At 51.6% G+C, this 22825-nt stretch overlaps 1 protein-coding gene across 1 annotated transcript; it reads left to right on the top strand.

Annotated features, from left to right (window-relative positions):
• Window positions 1–2742: 2742 nt before the first annotated feature.
• Window positions 2743–19850, top strand: SERPINA10 (serpin family A member 10). Its single transcript, XM_089664387.1, has 5 exons — window positions 2743–2857; window positions 10310–10986; window positions 13207–13480; window positions 15988–16135; window positions 19167–19850. Exons 2-5 carry the CDS (start codon window positions 10326–10328, stop codon window positions 19356–19358), a joined length of 1275 nt encoding a protein of 424 aa, XP_089520513.1. The 5' UTR covers window positions 2743–2857; window positions 10310–10325; the 3' UTR covers window positions 19359–19850.
• The last annotated feature ends 2975 nt before the right edge of the window (window positions 19851–22825 follow it).

Here is a 22825-nt window from a genome sequence, read left to right as displayed (position 1 = left end):
ACATAAGGGCAGACAGTAAACTTACAATACAAATGAATACAGGAGGGATCAGAGGGCCTGGCTCCTTAGAGCTTACAATCTCAGAGTGAGGGTCAAGAGATACAAAGGGTAATAACTGTGGGGGGTGGGCTGATGGACAAAATACATGTACATTGTTAGGTGGGGGCAGAATAGGCCTCTCTGAGTTTTCAGGGATTGTCTAAAAGTGGACAGAGATGGAGACAGTCAGACACATTGGGGAAGGGAGTTCCAGAGGATGGTAGAAATCCTGGAGGCGAGCATGGGAGGAGGTGATATGGGAGCTAGAGAGCAGTTCTTGGGAGGAACGGAGAGAACAATTTGGTTGGTATTTTGAGACAAGGTTGATGATGTAGCAGTGGAGGGATCGGCAGAGAGGGGTGGAAGACACTGAACGGAGGCCAGTGGAGGGATCGGCAGAGAGGGGTGGAAGACACTAAACGGAGCCCAGTAGGGGGGTTGGCAGAGAGGGGTGGAGGGATCGGCAGAGAGGGGTGGAGGACACTGAATGGAGGCCAGTGGAGGGATCGGCAGAGAGGGGTGGAGGACACTGAATGGAGGCCAGTGGAGGGATCGGCAGAGAGGGGTGGAGGACACTGAATGGAGGCCAGTGGAGGGATTGGCAGAGAGGGGTGGAGGACACTGAATGGAGGCCAGTGGAGGGATCGGCAGAGAAGGGTGGAGGACACTAAATAGAAGCCAGTGGAGGGATTGGCAGAGAGGGGTGGAGGACACTGAACGGAGGCCAGAGGAGGGATCGGCAGAGAGGGGTGGAGGGAACGGCAGAGAGGAGTGGAGGGATTGGCAGAGAGGTGTGGAGGACACTGAATGGTTGGCAAGGTGGATGAGCCTGGCAGCAGCATTCATGTTGGACTGGATGGGGGATCCCCTGTGTAGAGGTCATCCAGTGAGGAGGGAGTTGCGGTAGTCAAGGTGGGAGATGACCAGGGAGTGAGTTAGAAGCGGTATGGTGTCATTGGTTAGGAAGGGGCGTATCTTGGAGAGGTTGTGGAGCTGTGGACAGGGATTGGGTGTGTTTTTGTTTCTGCCTCGCTGTCATTATGATGTGCTTTTACATTTCTACTTCTGTAAGTGCAATGTTAATGACAATAAAAGCGGTTGTCAGATACGCGGCACTATGGGGGGTCCCTGTGTCCTGTGAGTCTGGTGGCAGAGTGGAGGACACCTTGAGGCCAATCACCTATAGGGGGCGTACACCTCTGTTTTGTGTGAGGATCTGTATGTCAGATTCTACTATTCCTGAGCGTGTGCGGAGGAGGATTGGTGGTACCAGGGATGGAGAGTCTGTGTCTGTGAAGGGGATGTGACATTTAAACAAGCAGCCGACAGCCACATTGTCAACAGAAGCCGCCAACTGAGCCAGCTGATAGAACCAGCTATTCTTCACAATGAATTTGGATCGATTCAATAATTCTGATTCAAATTTGATTCAAATTCTTAGAATCCATTGGAAAAATGTGAGTCTGGTCAAAAAACAAATAAATTAAATGAAAATTAGTAACTTAGAGAATCGACCCGACATGAAACAAAACCGATATTTCTCATTCTGCACGTATCTAGAAAGTGATCCGTCTTTATTTTTGGGTGGCGGCCCCTCTGAAGGTATTTCTCAGGAATCAGCGGTCGGTTTAGGACGATGGCGGCAATTTCCATCCAACCATTGGCCGTCCCTTCAGCAGAGATGGTGCCGATTTCCATCCAACCATTGGCCATCCCTTCAGCAGAGATGGCACCAATTTCCATCCAACCATTGGCCGTCTCTTCAGCAGAGATGGCGCCAATTTCCATCCAACCATTGGCCGTCTCTTCAGCAGAGATGGCGCCGATTTCCATCCAACCATTGGCCATCCCTTCAGCAGAGATGGCGCCGATTTACAACCAACCATTGGCCATCCCTTCAGCAGAGATGGCGCTGATTTCCATCCAACCATTGGCCGTCCCTTCGGCAGAGATGGCGCCAATTTCCATCCAACCATTGGCCAACCCTTCAGCAGAGATGGTGCTGATTTCCATCCAACCATTGGCCGTCCCTTCGGAATAGATGGTGCCGATTTCCATCCAACCATTGGCCGTCTCTTCAGCAGAGATGGCGCCAATTTCCATCCAACCATTGGCCGTCTCTTCAGCAGAGATGGCGCCGATTTCCAACCAACCATTGGCCATCCCTTCAGCAGAGATGGCGCTGATTTCCATCCAACCATTGGCCGTCCCTTCGGCATAGATGGCGCCGATTTCCATCCAACCATTGGCCGCCTCTTCAGCAGAGATGGCGACGATTTCCATCCAACCATTGGCCGTCTCTTCAGCAGGGATGGCCCTGATTTCTATCCAACCATTGGCCGTCTCTTCAGCAGGGATGGCCCTGATTTCTATCCAACCATTGGCCGTCCCTTCAGCAGAGATGGCGCTGATTTCCATCCAACCATTGGCCATCCCTTCAGCAGAGATGATGCCAATTTCAATCCAACCATTGGCCAACCCTTCAGCATAGATGGCAATGATTTCCATCTAACCATTGGCCGTCCCTTCAGCAGAAAATGCGCCGATTTCCATCCAACCTTTGGCCGTCCCTTCAGCATAGATGGCGCAGATTTCCATCCAATCATTGGCCGTCCATTCAGCAGAGGCCTGGAGGTGACCGGTACGCCGTGTTTCTGTGAGGGACAAGTCATGCACTTCTATGTGTGTTGATGGGTTAATCAATACAGAGGAGGACTCGGCCAGACCTACACTTTGGATTGTCAAATATTTGCCAGGGCTGTGAACATTGGTCTCCAGCTTCTGGCATCTGTCGAAACTTCGTAGAGGAACAACACAGGTAAGAGTGTCCATCTTCACCAGAAATGCACAAAAAATTCAAAATAATTTGTAATATGAGGGATTTGGGTAGAATTGGAACATCAGAGAGATTTGTTCACCTTCTGCTGAGGGTATAGGGCTCTGTGTGTGATGGGGGGGAGGGGAGGAGTTCCTCTTTGTATTTATTCATTTGTATATCCTAATGGTTGAACTAGCCGGACTTGTGTCTTGTTCCAGCCTGATTTATAATGTAACTATGCACCCGCCTGTCTGTCTGTCTGTCCGTCTGTCTACATCAGGGGTCTACAAACCTTCTAAGCAAAGGGCCAGTTTACTGTCCTTCAACCTTTAGGGGGGCTGGACTGTGGCCAGAGGGAGTAGAAAATATCCTGACTTGGGTTAAACAGCGTCCCATGATTAGTTCTAGGGGGAGGAATAGTGCCCCATCATTGGTGTCAGTGGGAGGAATAGTGCCCCATCATTGGTGTCAGTGGGGGGAATAGTGCCCCATCATTGGTGTCGGTGGGAGGAATAGTGCTCCATCATTGGTGTCAGTGGGAGGAATAGTGCCCCATCATTGGTGTCAGTGGGAGGAATAGTGCCCCATCATTGGTGTCAGTGGGAGGAATAGTGCCCCATCATTGGTGTCAGTGGGAGGAATAGTGCTCCATCATTGGTGTCAGTGGGAGGAATAGTTCCCCATCATTGGTGTCAGTGGGAGGAATAGTGCCCCATCATTGGTGTCAGTGGGAGAAGTAGTGCCCTATCATTGGTGTCAGTGGGAGGAATAGTGCCCCATCATTGAGGTCAGTGGGAGAAGTAGTGCCCTATCATTGGTATCAGTGGGAGGAATAGTGCCCCATCATTGGTGTCAGTGGGAGGAATAGTGCCCCATCATTGGTGTCAGTGGGAGGAATAGTGCCCCATCATTGGTGTCAGTGGGAGGAATAGTGCCCCATCATTGGTGTCAGTGGGAGGAATAGTGCCCCATCATTGGTGTCAGTGGGAGGAATAGTGCCCCATCATTGGTGTCAGTGGGAGAAGTAGTGCCCTATCATTGGTATCAGTGGGAGGAATAGTGCCCCATCATTGGTGTCAGTGGGAGGAATAGTGTCCCATCATTGGTGTCAGTGGGAGGAATAGTGCCCCATCATTGGTATCAGTGGGAGGAATAGTGCTCCATCATTGGTGTCAGTGGGAGGAATAGTGCCCCGTCATTGGTGTCAGTGGGAGGAATAGTGCCCCATCATTGGTGTCAGTGGGAAAAGTAGTGCCCTATCATTGGTATCAGTGGGAGGAATAGTGCCCCATCATTGGTGTCAATGGGAGGAATAGTGCCCCATCATTGGTGTCAGTGGGAGGAATAGTGCCCCATCATTGGTGTCAGTGGGAGGAATAGTGCCCCATCATTGGTGTCAGTGGGAGGAATAGAGCAAAGACGAATTCTCCTGCGCTCTAGGACTCAGACAGGTGGCGAATAGATGGAACCAGGCCTGGAGAAATCGTCCACCAATGCATAAAGGGCTGTGCGGCTCCAAAACAAGGCTGGGGAAGCCCGACCAATACTGCAGAATGAAATGAAAACGAGAAGCGCACCAACCTTGCGCATTACCTCAGTAACCAAAGTTTATAAATTGTAAAAAATATACTCACAAACAGCGAATGAAATCAGGCATGTAAGTCCTCACAGGGACTTGAAGATAGCGTGAATCCCATCAAGGGAATGGGTGTTCAGTATAACTGACGCATTTCGAAGGGAGTCCCTTCTTCATCAGGGGACTCCCTTCGAAACGCGTCAGTTATACTGAACACCCATTCCCTTGATGGGATTCACGCTATCTTCAAGTCCCTGTGAGGACTTACATGCCTGATTTCATTCGCTGTTTGTGAGTATATTTCTTACAATTTATAAATTTTGGTTACTGAGGTAATGCGCAAGGTTGGTGCGCTTCTCGTTTTCATTTCATTCTGCAGGGAGGAATAGTGCCCCATCATTGGTGTCAGTGGGAGGAATAGTGCCCCATCATTGGTGTCAGTGGGAGGAATAGTGTCCTATCATTGGTGTCAGTGGGAGGAATAGAGCCCCATCATTGGTGTCAGTGGGAGGAATAGTGTTGTCAGGGCTCCCAGGTATGACCAGAGGTGTGTGACTGACGCAGGGAAACGCAGACTTCAGATATGTGATAAACAATACAATTTATTAACACTAACCATACAAACATAAACGCAGTGCAATACTAAACATAATACAGTGCAAACAAACCCAACCAACCACCCACAGATAACAGTACATACAAGCAAGCGTCGTCAGGCAGGCCGAGTCAATATCAATTGGGCAGGTAGGTACAGGGGGAGCAAGCGGAGAATGGTCGGGGTCACAGGCCAGGTTCAGCAGGTAGCAAGCAGCGTAGTACAGAGGGTCAGGCAGAGGGATGGTCAGGGTCACAAGCCAGGGATCAGAACAGGTAGCAAAGGAACAGAAACAGGATGCAGGACAGATACAGGGCCCAGGACAAACACAACACCAAGGCAGAGTCTGCAAGTCTGGCCATCCCTTAAATACACCAGTATCATCAGTTCCAGGTGTTAGCTGGCTGAAAGGTTGAGTCTCTGATTGCTGGGAGCACCCGCTGGCCAGCCCTGGTACTGCAGATCAAAAGGCAGGTGAGTCCCACCATTGCTGGCCAGTCCATTCCTGACAGTACCCCCCCTCAAGGAGCGGCCTCAGGACGCTCCAAACAGTCCTAGCTGGGAAAAATGTTCCACCGCCCGGGTCTGGTAACTGGCGGGATATCAAAGACTGGCACACCGGGCAGGACTCCGGGCAGCGGTACACCGGGCAGAGGCACATCGGGCTGGACTCCGGGCAGAGGCACATCGGGCTGGACTCCGGGCAGAGGCACATCGGGCAGGACTCCGGGCAGAGGCACATCGGGCTGGACTCCGGGCAGAGGCACATCGGGCTGGACTCCGGGCAGAGGCACATCGGGCAGGACCCCGGGCAGAGGCACATCGGGCTACCAGGCGAAGCGGCAGGCAGCGGGCCACCGGGCGGAGCGGCAGGCACCGGGCCCCCGGGCGGGGCGGCAGGCACCGGGCCCCCGGGCGGGGCGACAGGCCTCGGGCCCCCGGGCGGGGCGACAGGCCTCGGGCCCCCGGGCGGGGCGACAGGCCTCGGGCCCCCGGGCGGGGCGACAGGCCTCGGGCCCCCGGGCGGAACTACAGGTCTCGGGCCCTCAGGCGGAGCGGCGGGTGCCGGACCCCCAGATGGAGCGACAGGCCTCGGGCCCCCAGGCGGGGCGACAGGCATCGGACCCCCAGGCGGGGCGACAGGCATCGGACCCCCAGGCGGGGCGACAGGCATCGGGCCCCCAGGCGGGGCGGCGGGCGCCGGACCCCCAGGCGGAACTACAGGCCTCGGGCCCTCAGGCGGTGCAGCGGGCGCCGGACCCCCGGGTGGAGCGACAGGTCTCGTGCCCTCAGGCGGAGCGGCGGGCGCCGGACCCCCAGGTGGAGCGACAGGCATCGGGCCCCCAGGCGGGGCGACAGGCATCGGGCCCCCAGGCGGGGCGACAGGCATCGGGCCCCCAGGCGGAACTACAGGTCTCGGGCCCTCAGGCGGAGCGGCGGGTGCCGGACCCCCAGATGGAGCGACAGGCCTCGGGCCCCCAGGCGGGGCGACAGGCATCGGACCCCCAGGCGGGGCGACAGGCATCGGACCCCCAGGCGGGGCGACAGGCATCGGGCCCCCAGGCGGGGCGGCGGGCGCCGGACCCCCAGGCGGAACTACAGGCCTCGGGCCCTCAGGCGGTGCAGCGGGCGCCGGACCCCCGGGTGGAGCGACAGGTCTCGTGCCCTCAGGCGGAGCGGCGGGCGCCGGACCCCCAGGTGGAGCGACAGGCATCGGGCCCCCAGGCGGGGCGACAGGCATCGGGCCCCCAGGCGGGGCGACAGGCATCGGGCCCCCAGGCGGAGCAGCGGGCGCCGGACCCCCAGGCGGAGCAGCGGGCGCCGGACCCCCAGGCGGAACTACAGGTCTCGGGCCCTCAGGCGGAGCGGCGGGCGCCGGACCCCCGGGTGGAGCGACAGGTCTCGGGCCCTCAGGCGGAGCGGCGGGCGCCGGACTCCCAGGTGGAGCGACAGGTCTCGGGCCCCCAGGCGGAGCGACAGGTCTCGGGCCCTCAGGCGGAGCGGCGGGCGCCGGACCCCCAGGCGGAGCGACAGGTCTCGGGCCCTCAGGCGGAGCGGCGGGCGCCGGACCCCCAGGTGGAGCGTCAGGTCTCGGGCCCTCAGGCGGAGCGGCGGACGCCGAACCCCCAGGTGGAGCGACAGGTCTCGGGCCCTCAGGCGGAGCGGCGGGCGCCGGACCCCCAGGCGGTGCGACAGGTCTCGGGCCCTCAGGCGGAGCGACAGGTCTCGGGCCCCCAGGCGGGGCGGCGGGCGCCGGACCCCCAGGTGGAGCGGCGGGCGCTGGACCCCCAGGCGGAGCGACAGGTCTCGGGCCCCCAGGCGGAGCAGCGGGCACCGAGTCACCAGGCACGACAGTGGGCTCCGAGTCAACTGGCATGACCGCTGGCACTAGGTCAGACATTGGATCGTCTGGCTGGACAGCGGGCATCGGGTCACCAGGCATCAGGTCACTTGGCTCGACCGCGGGCACCGCGTCATCAGGCAAGGCAGTGGGCTCCGAGTCAACTGGTATGACCGCGGGCACTGGGTCAGACATTGGATCGTCTGACTGGACAGCGGGCATCGGGTCACCAGGCATCAAGTCATTTGGCTTGACAGCGAGCACCGGATCAGGTACCGGATCATCTGGATCAACAGCGGGCATCGAGTCAACTGGCCTAATAGGATCGTCAGGCTGGATCAGTTCATCATGCTGGGTAGAGGCATCAGGCTGAATGCCGGCGTCCGGCCGAGTAGAGGCTTCAGGCCGAGTAGAGGCTTCAGGCCGAGTAGAGGCATCAGGCCGAGTAGAGGCATCAGGCCGAGTAGAGGCTTCAGGCCGAGTAGAGGCATCAGGCCGAGTAGAGGCATCAGGCCGAGTAGAGGCATCAGGCCGAAGAGAGGCATCAGGTTGCGTACAGGCATCAGGCCGAGTAGAGGCTTCAGGCCGAGTAGAGGCTTCAGGCTGAGTAGAGGCTTCAGGCTGAACCACGGAAGGCAGGCTCACCGGTTTGGATACTGGCAGGATGGTATTGGTTGGAAAGAATTTTCGCTTTTTTTCTGGTTTTAACTACTGGAGCACTGCAAGTAAACGCAGGTCTGCAAACGAATGGAGCAGCTGGAGACAGAGAAGAGCTGGAGGATGGAACAGAGGAAGGAACAGTCGCTACAGAGGGCTTCTTTACAGGGTTAAAGGCAGGATAGGTGCAGCGAGTGGGAACAGGGTACTGACATGCGGTAGATAGCAGGGCAGGAGGAGCTGTTGGGAATGCAGGAATAGAGCTTTGAGGAAATAGATTAGAAGCAGGACTGGGTCTTTGTAAGCTGACTGAGGCTGGGTGCAACAAATCTGTCCATGTCTGCAGTATGGGTTGAACAAAGCTGAGCTTACACAAAGCCTGTCTGACCAAAGACTGCACTGCGTTTATACATTCTAGCAGTTCATCCCGGGTATACTCCTTCAGAGTCTGATAAGCATACTCCCTGTCATCAAACACTAGCAGAGATAAATACACAACCTCATCCAGATCCATCCTTCCCATCAACAAACCAAGATGGCTTCCCTGTGCAGCCACTTCTGGTCAGGATTGGCCTTGGTGTAATGTCAGGGCTCCCAGGTATGACCAGAGGTGTGTGACTGACGCAGGGAAACGCAGACTTCAGATATGTGATAAACAATACAATTTATTAACACTAACCATACAAACATAAACGCAGTGCAATACTAAACATAATACAGTGCAAACAAACCCAACCAACCACCCACAGATAACAGTACATACAAGCAAGCGTCGTCAGGCAGGCCGAGTCAATATCAATTGGGCAGGTAGGTACAGGGGGAGCAAGCGGAGAATGGTCGGGGTCACAGGCCAGGTTCAGCAGGTAGCAAGCAGCGTAGTACAGAGGGTCAGGCAGAGGGATGGTCAGGGTCACAAGCCAGGGATCAGAACAGGTAGCAAGCAGCGTAGTACAGAGGGTCAGGCAGAGGGATGGTCAGGGTCACAAGCCAGGGATCAGAACAGGTAGCAAAGGAACAGAAACAGGATGCAGGACAGATACAGGGCCCAGGACAAACACAACACCAAGGCAGAGTCTGCAAGTCTGGCCATCCCTTAAATACACCAGTATCATCAGTTCCAGGTGTTAGCTGGCTGAAAGGTTGAGTCTCTGATTGCTGGGAGCACCCGCTGGCCAGCCCTGGTACTGCAGATCAAAAGGCAGGTGAGTCCCACCATTGCTGGCCAGTCCATTCCTGACAAGTGTCCTATCATTGGGGTCAGTGGGATGAACTATAATATATGTTGCTGACAGTGGGGGAAATAATGCCCCAAGGGCCAGATAGAATCTTCCTTCCTCTACATCCATTCAAAGTCCAGAATGTATAAAGTTTGTCTGCACTTTCAGAAAACAGGAGGCGGGGAGCTGAAGTCATACTCTGCAGAGCTCAGTGAGAGCTGATTGGAGGGAAGGGACACCCCCCCCCCCCCCCACCACCACCACCACCTATCACACAGCACACAGTAACAGAGCTGTGTATCAATCATAGGCTGTGTGCTGGAGCTCCCTCCCCCATCATTTTTCTCTTGGTGTTGGAAAACCTGTCAGAAGTGACTAATGCTGATAGCAGAGGAAGGAGGCAGCAGACAGAAATGACACTCAGTGCTCTGGTCTGAGACAAGGACACACTATAGAGGGATGGGCTTTGTTCATATTTCATGTCTGAGGTTTACACCCACGTTAATGAAAAAATACAGAAAATTGTTGGTCTGTTGCCCCAAATCTGTCTATATCTATCTATCTATCGCGGCTCCGTATACACTTTTTTTTGGGGGAGGGGGAATGCTGTGCAGGTGCCTGGGGGTATACTGAAGAGATTGAAGGAGTAAAATATGCCCCAATATGGCCAGCAATAATATTAGCAATTCCCCTGAATCTGCAGTCACATGACGACCCTTCTTTATTCTTCTGTTTACCTCTTGGGGTCCTTCTTTGGGTGTCCACACTACTGCCTACATGATGTGCACACCTCCTATTGGTGGAGGTGACACTTTCAGCGGCCGGATCCTCTCATAGGCTCCAGATGACCATTTTATTTCCTTGAGGCTCCGGTCACATGATGATCCTTCTCTCTTCTGTTTACTTCCTAGGGGTCCTTCTTTGGGTGCACTCCAGTGACCTACAGGAAGAAGGCCATACTTCTCTTTAAAATTTAATTTTCCCTTAAAAAATAAAATTACAGAAAATAATAGGTCTGTCTATCTATGGATCATGGTTTATTAATGATATTTTTCCATCAGTACAGCTATACAGGTTGCACCATGAGGTGGACTTTTGTTTTCATTCTCCTGTTCGGCCTGTGTTTGGCCCATCAGCCCACTAAAGGGAAATCTAAGAAGGACAAGGACCATCAGGAGAAGATACCTTTGCTTGAGGAGCCCACGTTAAACCTTCCTAATGTCACAGATGATATCTCTGCACTCAATGTATCGAACATGAACACCAACTTTGGCTTCAACCTCTACAGAAGAATGGCCGATAAACATGACGACAACATCTTCTTCTCTCCATTTAGCATTTCCTTCCTTTTCGGTGTTCTAACTCTGGGGTCTCAGGGAATAACGCATGAGCAGCTGCTGAGCGGCCTGGGCTGGGAGCCCTTCATGAAGCAGAAGAATCCAGATTTATTGCACAAGTTGCTGAAGGACCTGAAAGAAGGCATCATGAAGAGCGAAGGATATTTCCTGGACATGGGAAGCCTGGCTCTTCTACATGAGAGCTTTGACATCAGCCAGGAGTTTCTCAACCAGACAATGACGTATTTCAACATGGAATTCCAAAGTGTTGATTTCCATGACCGCCACGTTATAGAGACCATCCGAGACCTCATCAGAACGAAGACAAAGGGCAGAATCTCAGAGCTTCAGGATGAAATTGACCCGCAGACGAAAATGATGCTTCTCGACTTCATATTCTTTAAAGGTAATGTTTGTCTATGTATCTGTCTTGGAAATGTTGTAGATAGGGAATTCCTAGCAAGGAAACATCACACTGGTGCTAACATGAGACCCAATCCACCGGCCTGAACATAGGGACTTAGGGGCAAAAAATGTTTAATACTGTGTCCAGACCAGGGGCGGACTGACAACTCATGGGGACCCTAGGCAATAGGGGATCATGGGGCCCCTGTGTCCTTGCCCAAACTCAAAAAGACCTATGAAAAAGGTACCAGGGGCATCTCATGGGGCCCCCTACTGACCCCGTGCCCTCCAAATGGTCAGTCCGCCCCTGGTCCAGACTAGCTTCAGGCTTTGCTGTCCTCTTCATAAAAGGAGAATTTTAGTTCTAAAGGACAAAAAAAAGTGGGAGCACCAGCCTCGTGCATTATCTTTAGGCACCATTTGTTGTTAAATAGATACAAATATACTCACAAAAGCCCAATAGCTTGTAGCATACAAGATGACTTGGACCTCAGTGACCAACCAAATCGAAGACCTTCAGAGCTCTGAAGAAGGTGGTACACCCCTCAAAATGTGTCAGCTTGTATATCTGTTGTGGTTCATTGCCCAGGTCTCATATGGGACATCCGATTTGGTTGGTCTAGCGACTAAGGTCCCAGTCATACACTACAACCAAGGCTTCTTTTCACAGAGATAGGTCAAAGTACTCCCCTCTTCTAAGTCACCCCTTGTTTACTACCCCTACCCACCTCTGAGCACCATCCCTTGTCTCCCCCCCTTACCCATCTCCTAGTACTCCCCCTTTCAGAGAATACAGAACAGGCAGTGCCAAGTAATAAAAAAATAGATCTCCTGCAACCAACAACAATAGACTACCCTAGCAAAAATAGACCCACCCGAGCAACATAAGACACCCCTCCCCCCCAGCAACAAATATCCCCCCAGCAACAATAGACCTCCATCAGTGACAATAGATTTCACAGCAACCTAGTAGACCCTTCTAGCAGCCAGCAAAAATAGACCACACCCTCAACACGAGATCCTTTCCAGCAACAATTGACCAACCACAACCCCAGACAATAGATCCCCCCCAGCGGCAATGATAATGCATAAGGCTGGAGGGCCCCCCTTTTTTTTTTGCTAATAACTCTAATATGGACCAGGGGGCCCAAAATAATAATAGCTACTGCAGTAGGGAACAGAAACAAAAGGATACACCCAACATTTTTCCAAATAACAGTTGTTTTTGGTGTAAACATGTTTATGTAGGTATTACATTAATATTGAACTGTAGGTGGTACATACAGGGGCGTATTTACCACAAGGCATTTGACTAGGGTGGCATTTTTCAGGGGGGCAGCAGCATTTTACAGGGGGGCAGCTCCACCCCCAGATAGAAGGATGAAAGAAGGGAAGCACGCAGCATGGGGACCAGGTGGGATCTGAGGGAGGCTGCGGGCTGCTTGTTGGTGTATGCAGAGCCTGACTCTTGTTTCCGGGGATGTCCAGAGCTGTGAAGGTGAGTGTCTTCTCTCTCTCATTGGGGTGGGGTGGGGGGGGTTACCAGTTTTTGGGTGGTGGTAGTGAAAGGCTCTCTTGGGTGGGGGAAGGGTTGGGGTGTTGTTGGTTAATGTCAGGCTCTCTTCATGGGGTAGGTGGGTGTTGGTCGGTGTTAGGGTCCCTCCGTGGTGGTGGGGAGGAGACGATTTTTGTATTGCCTAAATACACCACTGGGTACATAGGGGAGTTTAAAATTTCACCCCAAAAAAATATCAGTTTGAGATTTTGTATGGAGGACAGTATAGAGGAATAGAAGGATGCATAAATAGTAAACCATCTCTAAGCCCAAAAATGTCATATGCTTCAGCTTGTCCTTAGATGTGGCGGCTGCATTAGTTTTCTTTTTGTAATCCCTTGTTAATCCTGCCAATAACAAACTTCCTGTCTGTTGTGCTGCAGTGCAAGCTGTTTGCTGATAGGAGGAGACAGCAAAGTGGTAGAGAGATGATCTCTTCAGTCTTCTGCTTCTCCTTTTACTGTCCAGTTATGGGGCGGGAGGGGACACGTGTGTGAAAGTGAAGCTGGCCCCTCCCTTGCTGGACAGGGCTGTGCTGTGTGACATACTGGGGCTGTGTAAATGTCAGAACTGGCAGGTAACACGGCTCCCTTATATTTATTCCACCTATTTTATCAGCTGTTTGCTGGAAGTTCAGGTTTAATAATAATTGAACTCGATTTTCAGGTAAATGGCAGACACCCTTCAAACCGGAGTCAACCAACACGGACACGTTCTATGTAAACAAGTACAGCTCGGTAAAAGTCCAGATGATGTACAAGACGGAGAAAGTGGCCTCCATGTTCGACAAGTCGTTGTCCTGCACAGTCCTGAACCTCCCTTACAGAGGGGGCGCTCACATGCTGGTCGTCATGCCTCAGAACGAAGGCAACTTCGATGCCTTGGAGGATGGATTGTCAAGTGAACTTGTTTCTTCTTGGCTGAATAAAATGAAATCCAGGTATGAAACCTATATACCAGAGAAGTTATTTAAAGTGTATGTAGAGTCAAAACATTTTTTTTTTTAGTTTGGATAGCCTGGAGAAGGATTAGAACCCCTGCCACATTTTTATAGCTGTCTATGTCTCCACTAGGTAGGTTCATCTTCTTTGTCCTCGTAAACGTCGTCACCAAACTCTATGGTACACTGTATGGCCACCAGTATATGGACATATTCCAAATGAACAAATTCAGATGTTTCCAGTGAACAGGATGGTTAATGTAACAGTAACTATTGTGGTCTTCCGTTCTTGTTGTATCAGTTTGGTGAAGACCCTTTTCTGTCCCACCATGACTGTGCCCCTGTGTACAAAGCCAGCTCCATAAAGACAATGATGGCCAGTTTTGTGTGGAGGAACCCAAGTGTCCCGCTCAGAATCTTGACCTCAACACTACTGAACAACTTTAAGATGAATTGGAACTCCATTGGTGAACCAGGTCTCATCCAACATCAGGACCTCAGGGGTACTGGTATTACCCTAGCCTACAGAGACATTGTAGATAGTTGTACTCTTCAAACCCCATGGTAACAGTTTGGTGAAGACCCTTTTCTATCCCATAATGACAGTGCCCCTGTGTACAAAGCCAGCTCCATAAAGACAATGATGGCCAGTTTTGTGTGGAGGAGCTCAAGTGTCCTGCTCAAAGCCCTGACCGCAACACTATTGAACACCTTTAGGATGAATTGGAACTCCATTGGTGAGCCAGGTCTTCTCATCCAACATCAGGACCTCAGGGGTACTGGTATTACCCTATCCTACAGAGACATTGTAGATAGCTCCTCAAACCCTGTGGTAACAGTTTGGTGAAGACCCTTTTCTGTCCCACCACGACTGTGCCCCTGAGTATAAAGCCAGCTCCATAAAGACATGATCTGACCAGTTTGCAGTAGTGTGTAGAGGAGCCTGAATGGCCTTCACAAAGCCCTGACCTCAACCCTACTGAACACCTATGGGATGAATTGAAACCGTCACTGTTAGCCAGGTCTTCTCATCCAACATCAGTACTTGACCTTATAAATGAGCATTGATTCCCGCAGACACCCTCCAAAATCTTGCAGAAAGTCCTATAGTTAAGTGGAAGCTGTTATAGTCAGAAAGGGGGTCCAGCTTCGTTTTCACGCCCATGGAATGGTATGTTCAGAAAGCTCTATCAACTCCAGTCTCAAATAAGTGTACAGCTGTGTGGAATGCTTTGAGTTACTGAACTCGTCCATCACTGTATGTTGTGGTGACAACCGTATCGATAGGAGCAATAGAAAGTCCAAAATAGTGAGTTGTCACTGGAACAGAATAGGGGGGAAATCTTCCAAAGGGGACACTTGTTCTGGTAGCAACTATCTAAAAGGGAATTTCCCTTATGTAGCACCACTGGAGTACCCCAAAAGACAGGGAGGGCTAACATTTTCCCAGAGTCCATGGCTGAAAGGTAAAGAATGGTTGTCAGTCAATTAAGGACTTTTTAAAGGGTTTTATTGTTCACCCTTACTGACTTAAGTCTGCAAGTCACTAAGGGTGTTCTGAGTCCCCCCTCCCCATGTGTCGGGGGGGACAGGAACTCAGAACACCCTTACTAACTTGCAGACTCATGCTCCAACCAAGCTTTGGCCTCAGTTCAGGCCAAAGGGGCCTTTAAACTGAAAACAGCAGCCTGCAATATCTCCAATAGCATCTACAGTGATCATCCTAATTTCCCAGGCTTTCCCAGGCTCTCCAGGAGTTTCCCCTCCAAGGGATCTCCAGCAGCAGAATCACCTCAGGTACTTCATCCCAGGCATCACCGCTCCTTCTAGATCCTTGTCCTCTGCGAGCCCTGGACCTCAAGCATACTGGACAGGCAGGCTTCTGCTTCCAGGCATTTGCACCAAGCACATGCAAAGGTCTCCTCAATTGCTCAACATGCGCCCTCCCGGGGGGGGGGGGGGGGGGGAGGGAGAGAGAGAGATCACAAAGTCCACCTCAAATATTTATGCTCTCCCCCAGCATACATCAGTGTCAATACGCCCCCTACTGGTTGGTTGGAGGAAAGATAAAGCGTCTTAACTCAGTCGTACTGTAGCTTCTCTCACTATTGCCAGAGGTACCAGTGACACCTACTGGCAGCAGAAAGAAACCACAGCTAGACTGAGCTAAGGGGAAAACCAAATGAAAACATAGACTATACATTGGTCTGAGTTGACTACCATCCAGCACAACTAAATTTAGATATTTATATGTTTAAGACAGAGTGACTACATTTACTAACTGTGTCACCAACTTTGCTCTGTACTGGATTTTATCTGTTGTACCAACCAGAGGGAGGAAATTCGAGAGACAGTGATTTGTGTTCTCACATCAGACCATCAGAGTTTGCAGAGAAGCTGCCAGGCGAGGTGCATCTTTCTCTGTTTTACAAATATTGGTGGTCAGGTATTGCGTCTGGTGTACAGCACATCCTTGTATACTGAAATCTGTGTTTTTGTTTATTCAGGAAAACTGATATTTTCTTCCCAAAATTTCAACTTGACCATAAGTACAAACTGAAAAGCTCCCTGGAAGAGCTTGGGATTAAAGACATTTTCACTGGGAGGGCGAATCTGACAGCGATGACCGAGGAGAGGAACCTAATGCTTTCTGAGGTGGGTAATGCTTTTTCTGGATATCTTCATGCTGCTACTATGTCCAGCTTCCTTCTGCCACACCTTGCAATGGGATGGGTGATGCAGGCTCAACCGAGGGTACTGAGTCTAAGTGGCCACCAGAGCTCCTGATGGAGATTAACCAGGAAACCTAGTGGTCCCAGTTTACTTGACTAGAGCACCAGAGATAGGTCATCCAAATTCCCCCCTTACTATACTTAAATAAAAACCATGACACCAATTTTTGGAGTAAATGGCCAACATGGCCTTTTATTAACAAACATTTTTTAACACCAACCATTCCTTATAACAGAAACATACAGAGTTGTTGTTGTTGGTCTTCGAAGGCACCCCACCAAAATGATATGAAATGCACCTGCGGACAACCATATTACACAAAGGCCTCCAGCCGCAACCAACCAGCTCGGAGACAACCATACCGTCCGCAGTGCAGCACCACCACCTTCCAGTTAAACCTTGGTTAACTGGAATGTCCCCGGGCACACCATACCACCGATGGGTCCCACACCATTATCTGTACCTCCAAGATAAGAACCGCCTCCAAGACCAACAACCGCCCAAGACCGAAACAACCCCCTGACCCCCGAGAGGAACACAAAAACTCCCTATAACAGGGGAGGGCGGGAGGGAATCTCACTCACCAACGTCCAGGTCCGAAATGATGCCTCCCCCCCCTGGGACACCCCACCCTAAGGTGCGGCAGAGCCCACCCACGCTCTCTCTCCACCAACCAGCACACCCATCTATCCTTTTCCACACCCCCCTGGCACATCATTAACCCTTTCTTACTCTCCTTCCCACTCTAGGCCTAGTCATGCCTGCCCTGCGCTAATTTTCCTTTCCTTTTTTCGCTACGGGCATTACTTTGCTGAAAATTGGTATCAGGTCACAGCCCTCAGGATAGCCCCACCATGGGTTCGGCTGGAATGGAAAGGCTATGAGGAGACTGTTTACAGACAGGGCAGGCAGAGGTCTTGGTAGGCAGGGGGAAGAGAGTAGTCAGGTCCAGGCAACAAGCAAAAGAGAAGTCCATCAATCTTGGTCAGCAACAAACAGGCACCTGGCAGGTAGATTTTGTAGAGCTTTAGTTTTAGCATCGGCCACTTCAAATGCAGTTGCTTATATACTTTTCTTGTCAAAGGACATGGCTAGCATCATTTTTGGAGACTTTGGAACTCCTGGAGATAGGATTCTTGGGACTTCCAGTACTAACAGGATCTCAGCCAGGTATTCCAGGATCCAATGGAAAAAAGGGGCATCCAAGAGGCGCCGGGACTTTGATATGAGTTTAAACAAGGTAGGAGAAGGCAAAAAACATTTGAGGAGCCCACTGGCTCAGGTCAGGCTGCTCACAACAGCCAAGGCTACCCCACTGTGGGTACTGCAGCAGGTTACCGGGAAAAAAGTGTGCATGTATGGAAGGAGCGCCAGACCAAAAGAGTCCAAATTCATTTATTGATGTTATGATAAAAGACAGCCAATGCATTTCGGGGGTCAAAGAAACTTTCCCTTCCATCAGGGCTTCATCTGAAAATGAGAAACTTGATTGGACTCAAAGAAAGGCTTTGTTGTTTGAACCCGTGCAGTAGAGCCGATTGCTGGAGTAGGATGCATGATCAGCAATCAAAGCAACATTTGACTTCTGATGTAGACACTGCTGGCCAGGAATCCTAGTCCAGCAATCAAGTCTCCTGCACGGGTTCAAACAGGAAAGCCTTCCTTAGAGTCCATTCAAGGTTCTCACTTTTAACTGAAAGCCTGATAAAGGGGGAGTTCCTTTGACCCCCGAAACACGTTGGCTGTCTTTTAACCACTTAAAGACTGCCCCATAGCAAATTTACTAATACAGGGGGGGGGGGCCCTCCTATGCAAAATCCCCTATATAGTTACATAGTTCTCTCTATCTATCCATTCAGTTGTATCTGACCCTTGGTGATTGGATGGACCGTCACTCGCAAGTGACTTTTTCCATGAATTCTCTTAGCAATTCGTTTTACAGGGTAGGTTGCCAGGTCTTTCCCCAACCCCCACCATGCAGGAGATCCCACATGGCCAGGGATGAAACTAGGACAATTTAAACAGGAGCCAGTTACATAGTTAGTCTGGCTGAAAAAAAGACAAAAGTCCATCCAGTTAAACCATTAAAACCCCACAGGTGATAAACGTGATTTTGCACTTCCACCTGGGGGGTGCGGTGCCGCCGGCAGGTCGCTTCTGCTGTGAACACTCACAGAAGAAGCCAATCTGCACTATGTAAACAAGGCAGAACTCCATTCTGAAAGGGGGAAGTGATGGATTTTGTGTCTCTGCAAAGCAGGGTACAGATCCCATGTTTGGCTCTCTCTGCAGCAGCTGAAAGCCGACTTCTTCTCCTCTCCCTCCCTCCGGCTTTCAGCTGCTACAGAGAGAGCCGTACAGGGGATCAGTTCCAGTAATTGCTCCCCACCATACCCATCACCCTCCCTGTGCACTATACATTTTCCCCTGCTACCCAGGCCCCCCTGTGTGCTCCCACCCCCACAATGCTGCCGGCTTGCCTCCTCTCCTTTCCACCGGCACCTGCAGGCACACAATAGGATCCATCAGGATGGAGAGTGGGGGAAGGGTCCGGTAAATATGGCACATATTTAAATGGTAAATATGTCACAGCCTCTTCTTTTCCTGAATGAACTCAATGAGTAATAGGTACCGATCACTCACTGTGTTCATAACTGAAGCATAGTAAACTGATTTTTTTTTTTGGGGGGGGGAGCTGTATGGGGCCCTGTGGTTTCTAACAGCAGCCCTGATTTGCACTATACACCATCAGTTCTTGATATGCACCTGTCTGATGGGGCGTTAACCAATTTGCATGACTCCACCCACTGCCCTGAAATGAGGAACAACCCTTCATTTTTTTTGGGGGGGGGGGTGAAATAGAATGAGACATGTGGATACCTTCTTAGAAGGCTTTCCATTGCTCTGTATATTACATATAATGAATTCCCTGTCACCCTTTTTCTATGTTTAGGTCACACAGAGAGCCGTGATAGATATAGACGAGATCGGGACCGAAGCCACCGCCATCACTGGTGCCGAAATCATTGCGTATGCCTTACCTCACACCATCCGAATTAACCACCCTTTCATCTTCATGATCTTCGATGACAAGTTCAAGTCCTTACTCTTTATGGGGAGAGTCACTGACCCGACAAAACATTAAAGACTCAGCCAAGTCTGCAAGGGATTGTCAGCACCAGTATCGCCCGGTAAAGGAATTAAAATCCAGCTCTGCCCACAACTGATCTTTCAGATTCGGATGATCACCGGTCAGCGTAACCAACATTCATATCTCTCCTGGAGGCTCCATTGCTGAGGTTCCCATGCAGTAGTCTGTGTCTCTGCCCCTCCCACAAAGCCACGTTGAAGGTGTTGCCCTTTCACAGACTCCAAAATCGTATATTTTACTTGATAGAGAATCTATCTGGGAAGAGTGACACCATCAATAGGTGCTCCAAGCAGCTGCTGATGAACTTTGTGCTCTAAAATTTGGTTGTTTTAGTATTTTATATTTTTAATCTAGTTCCATACAGACTGTTCCCCATCTTGAAGCCATGATGAAGGAGGTGATGTAAGGCCCCTGAAATGTGTTGGCTCTGTAACGATGTCTTTTATCTGATCTTTTACTAGAATAAAGTCATATGTGAATGATTCATTCTGAGTGCGGTGCTTCAATCTCAGCTCCATTTTCTTTTAAACCAAGAATAGTGTTTGGCATGGGGAAGCTGGAAGCCCAGAATCCAGACACCCTGTCTAGATGCCTCTTCAACTCATAGTAGCCCTCAGCCATGAGGTTCCAGCCAGGGGTGGACTGACCATTTGGAAACTCGGGCACTGCCCGAGGTCAGTAGGGGGCCCCATGAGATGCCCCTGGTACCTTTTTCATAGGTTTTTTTGAGTTTGGACAAGGACACAGGGGCCCCATGATCTCCTATTGCCCGGGGGCCCCATGAGTTGTCAGTCTGCCCCTGGTTCCAGCGCTACCCATCCATTTTCCTAACCATCATTTGACTTTTGAATTTGCATAGAACTGGCTAAGGTGGATCTCTACTGGCTGGTGGCATAGAGACCCAATAGGGTAAAAAAATAGAGGGCGCTGCAACCCGATATCTATGACAGATACTGTCACGTACCTGATAGGAGACTGAATTGGCGAGGTCGGCCTCACTTGTGTCACTAGCCCTGACCCCGCTGAGGTTGGAACAGAGGGCATCTAGGGACCAGGGGGACAAGAGTGCCAGTGTTGTTGCTTGTGGCTCTTGCAGATGATGGCCTGGAAAGGCAGTGTATCCTCTGATTATTATACTGTAGTAGCAGACAGAGCAGGTTCTGGGTAATGCCCGATGTGAGGTTCTGGGTAATGCCCGATGTGAGGTTCTGGGTAATCCCCAATGTGCAGCAGAGCAAGTAGGTAGCCAGGACACAGAACAGGAGCAGGGTCAAAGGAAGCCAAGGTCATCAACAGTCGGGCAGCGAGGTACAGAATCAGTAGTAGAAGCCAAGGTCAGGAGCAGAGCCGAAGGCAGGAACCAGGAGCAGGAGAGTAATCAGAGTCGGGTCAGGAACAAGCCGGGTCAGCGCCAAAGGAATCGCACAGGAAACAAGCAGGGCACTGGGGGAAGGTGAAGACCAGTCAGCACTGAATGAGCACCGAGGTGCTCTTTAAATAGCCCGCCCAGCGCCGACAGGCGCGCCTGGGTCCTAGTGCCTGCCAGTTCCGTCATTGGTGACAGGCTCTCCTGGGTCCTAGTGCCCGTCTGCCTGTATGCCTTGTCGGGATCCTGCGCATGTGCAGATTCATGCACTGCGGCGATCTTCTTGTTCCCTGACAGATACTATCCAATACCATTATGGGCACCCACAGGAACACAATCTATGTAAAACATACTAAATTGTCTCCCTTGTATGAGTTAGGGTATGAGGCAATCATCACTGAAGACTACGCCTTGTATGGGCCACATGTGTATGTTTGATGGCCAACATATGCCTATCTCCACGAATAGTGGTTTAATATTACATCCATAGTACCCCTTATATTCTCTTTGGGGGGTACCTTCTCTCCTTCTGTGTTGCCTTCATGCTCGCTCAGGGATGATATTACATCTGAGATACCATTCTTACGACTGAGACATACACTATATTGCCAAAAGTATTGGGCCACCGGCCTTTCCAAGCACATGACCTTTAATGGCGCCCCCCAGTCTTAGTCCGTAGGGTTCAATATTGAGTTGGCCCCGCCCTTTCCACACACATGAACTTTAATGGCCCCCCAGTCTTAGTCCGTAGGGTTCAATATTGAGTTGGCCCCGCCCTTTGCAGCTATAACAGCTTCACCTCTTCTGGGAAGGCCGTCCACAAGGTTTAGGAGGGTGTCTATGGGAAGGTTGGACCATTCTTCCAGAAGCATATTTGTCAGGTCAGGCACTGATGTCGGGGGAGGAGGCCTGGCTTGCAGTCTCCGCTCTAATTCATCCCAAAGGTGTTCTATGGGGTTGAGGTCAGGACTCTGCAGGCCAGTCAAGTTCCTCCACCCAAAACTGGCTCCTCCATTTCTTTTTGGACCTTGCTTTGTGCACTGGGGTGCAGTCATGTTGGAACAGGAAGGGGCCATCCCCAAACTCCTCCCACAAAGTTGGGAGCATGAAATTGTCCAAAATGTCGCCTTAACTAGTTGCCGACCGCAGATAGCCGAATGACGGCTGCACTGCGGCCGGCCAGTTCTGGGTGGACGTCATATGACGGCCTCCCAGAACGCGCTCTCCTGCGCGCCCCAGGGGGCGCGCACCCGGCGATCTCCGTGATCGCTGTGTCCTACGGACACAGCTGATCACGTGATGTGGTAAAAGGCCAATCACAGCGGCCTTTTACCACGTGATCAGCGGTGTCCAATGACACGCTGATCAGAGGGAAATGCAAGTGCCGGTTCTCGGCTGCACTTTCCTCACGCTGTCAGATCGTGAGGAAAGTACTGCTGAGAACCGGCAGTTGTCAAAGCGGGGATCGGCACCGATCATCAGGGCCCTGATGATCAGTGCCCTGATGATTGGTGCCCAGCAGTGCCACCCGCAAGTTCCGCCCACCTGTGCCCAGCAGTGCGCCCACTAGCTCCGCCCACCTGTACCCAGCAGATCACCCACCTGTGCCCAGCAGTGCACCCACCTGTGCCACTCTGCAGTGTCACACACCTGTGCCCAGAAGTGCCACCTACCTGTGCCCAGCAGTGCCACCCACCTGTGCCCACCCACCTGTGCCCACCAGTGCCCACCCACCTGTGCCCACCAGTGCCACCCACCTGTGCAGCCCAGCAGTGCTGCCAGTCAGTGCCACCAGTCAGTGCCCAGCAGTGATGCCAGTCAGTGCTGTCTATCAGTACCCATCATCAGTGTCACCTATCAGTGCCGCCTATCAGTGCTGCATATTAGTGCCGCCTATCCGTGACACCTCATTAGTGCTATCAGTGCCACCTATCCGTGCCACCTCATTAGTACTGCCTATCAGTGCCCTTTAGTGCTGCCTATCAGTGCCCTTTAGTGCTGCCTATCAGTGCCCATCAGTGCCGCCTATCAGTGCCCATCAGTGCTGCCTCATCAACGTACATCAGTGAAGGAGAAAAAATACCTGTTTGAAAAA

Source organism: Staurois parvus, unplaced genomic scaffold (assembly GCF_062004578.1).
Source record: "Staurois parvus isolate SC_StPar_1 unplaced genomic scaffold, SC_StPar_1.0 ptg001905l, whole genome shotgun sequence".
Lineage (NCBI taxonomy): Eukaryota > Metazoa > Chordata > Amphibia > Anura > Ranidae > Staurois > Staurois parvus.
The sequence above is the reverse complement of the archived record's forward strand: the minus strand, read 5'-3'. Positions and strand labels throughout refer to the sequence as shown.

Bases quoted from the DNA above. Each gene is read 5' to 3' on its own strand.
- SERPINA10 (XM_089664387.1), top strand. From the start codon at position 10,326: ATGAGGTGGACTTTTGTTTTCATTCTCCTGTTCGGCCTGTGTTTGGCC. The intron at 10,987-13,206 runs GTAATGTTTGTC...CTCGATTTTCAG, and splicing joins CGACTTCATATTCTTTAAAG to GTAAATGGCAGACACCCTTC. The intron at 16,136-19,166 runs GTGGGTAATGCT...TTCTATGTTTAG, and splicing joins GGAACCTAATGCTTTCTGAG to GTCACACAGAGAGCCGTGAT.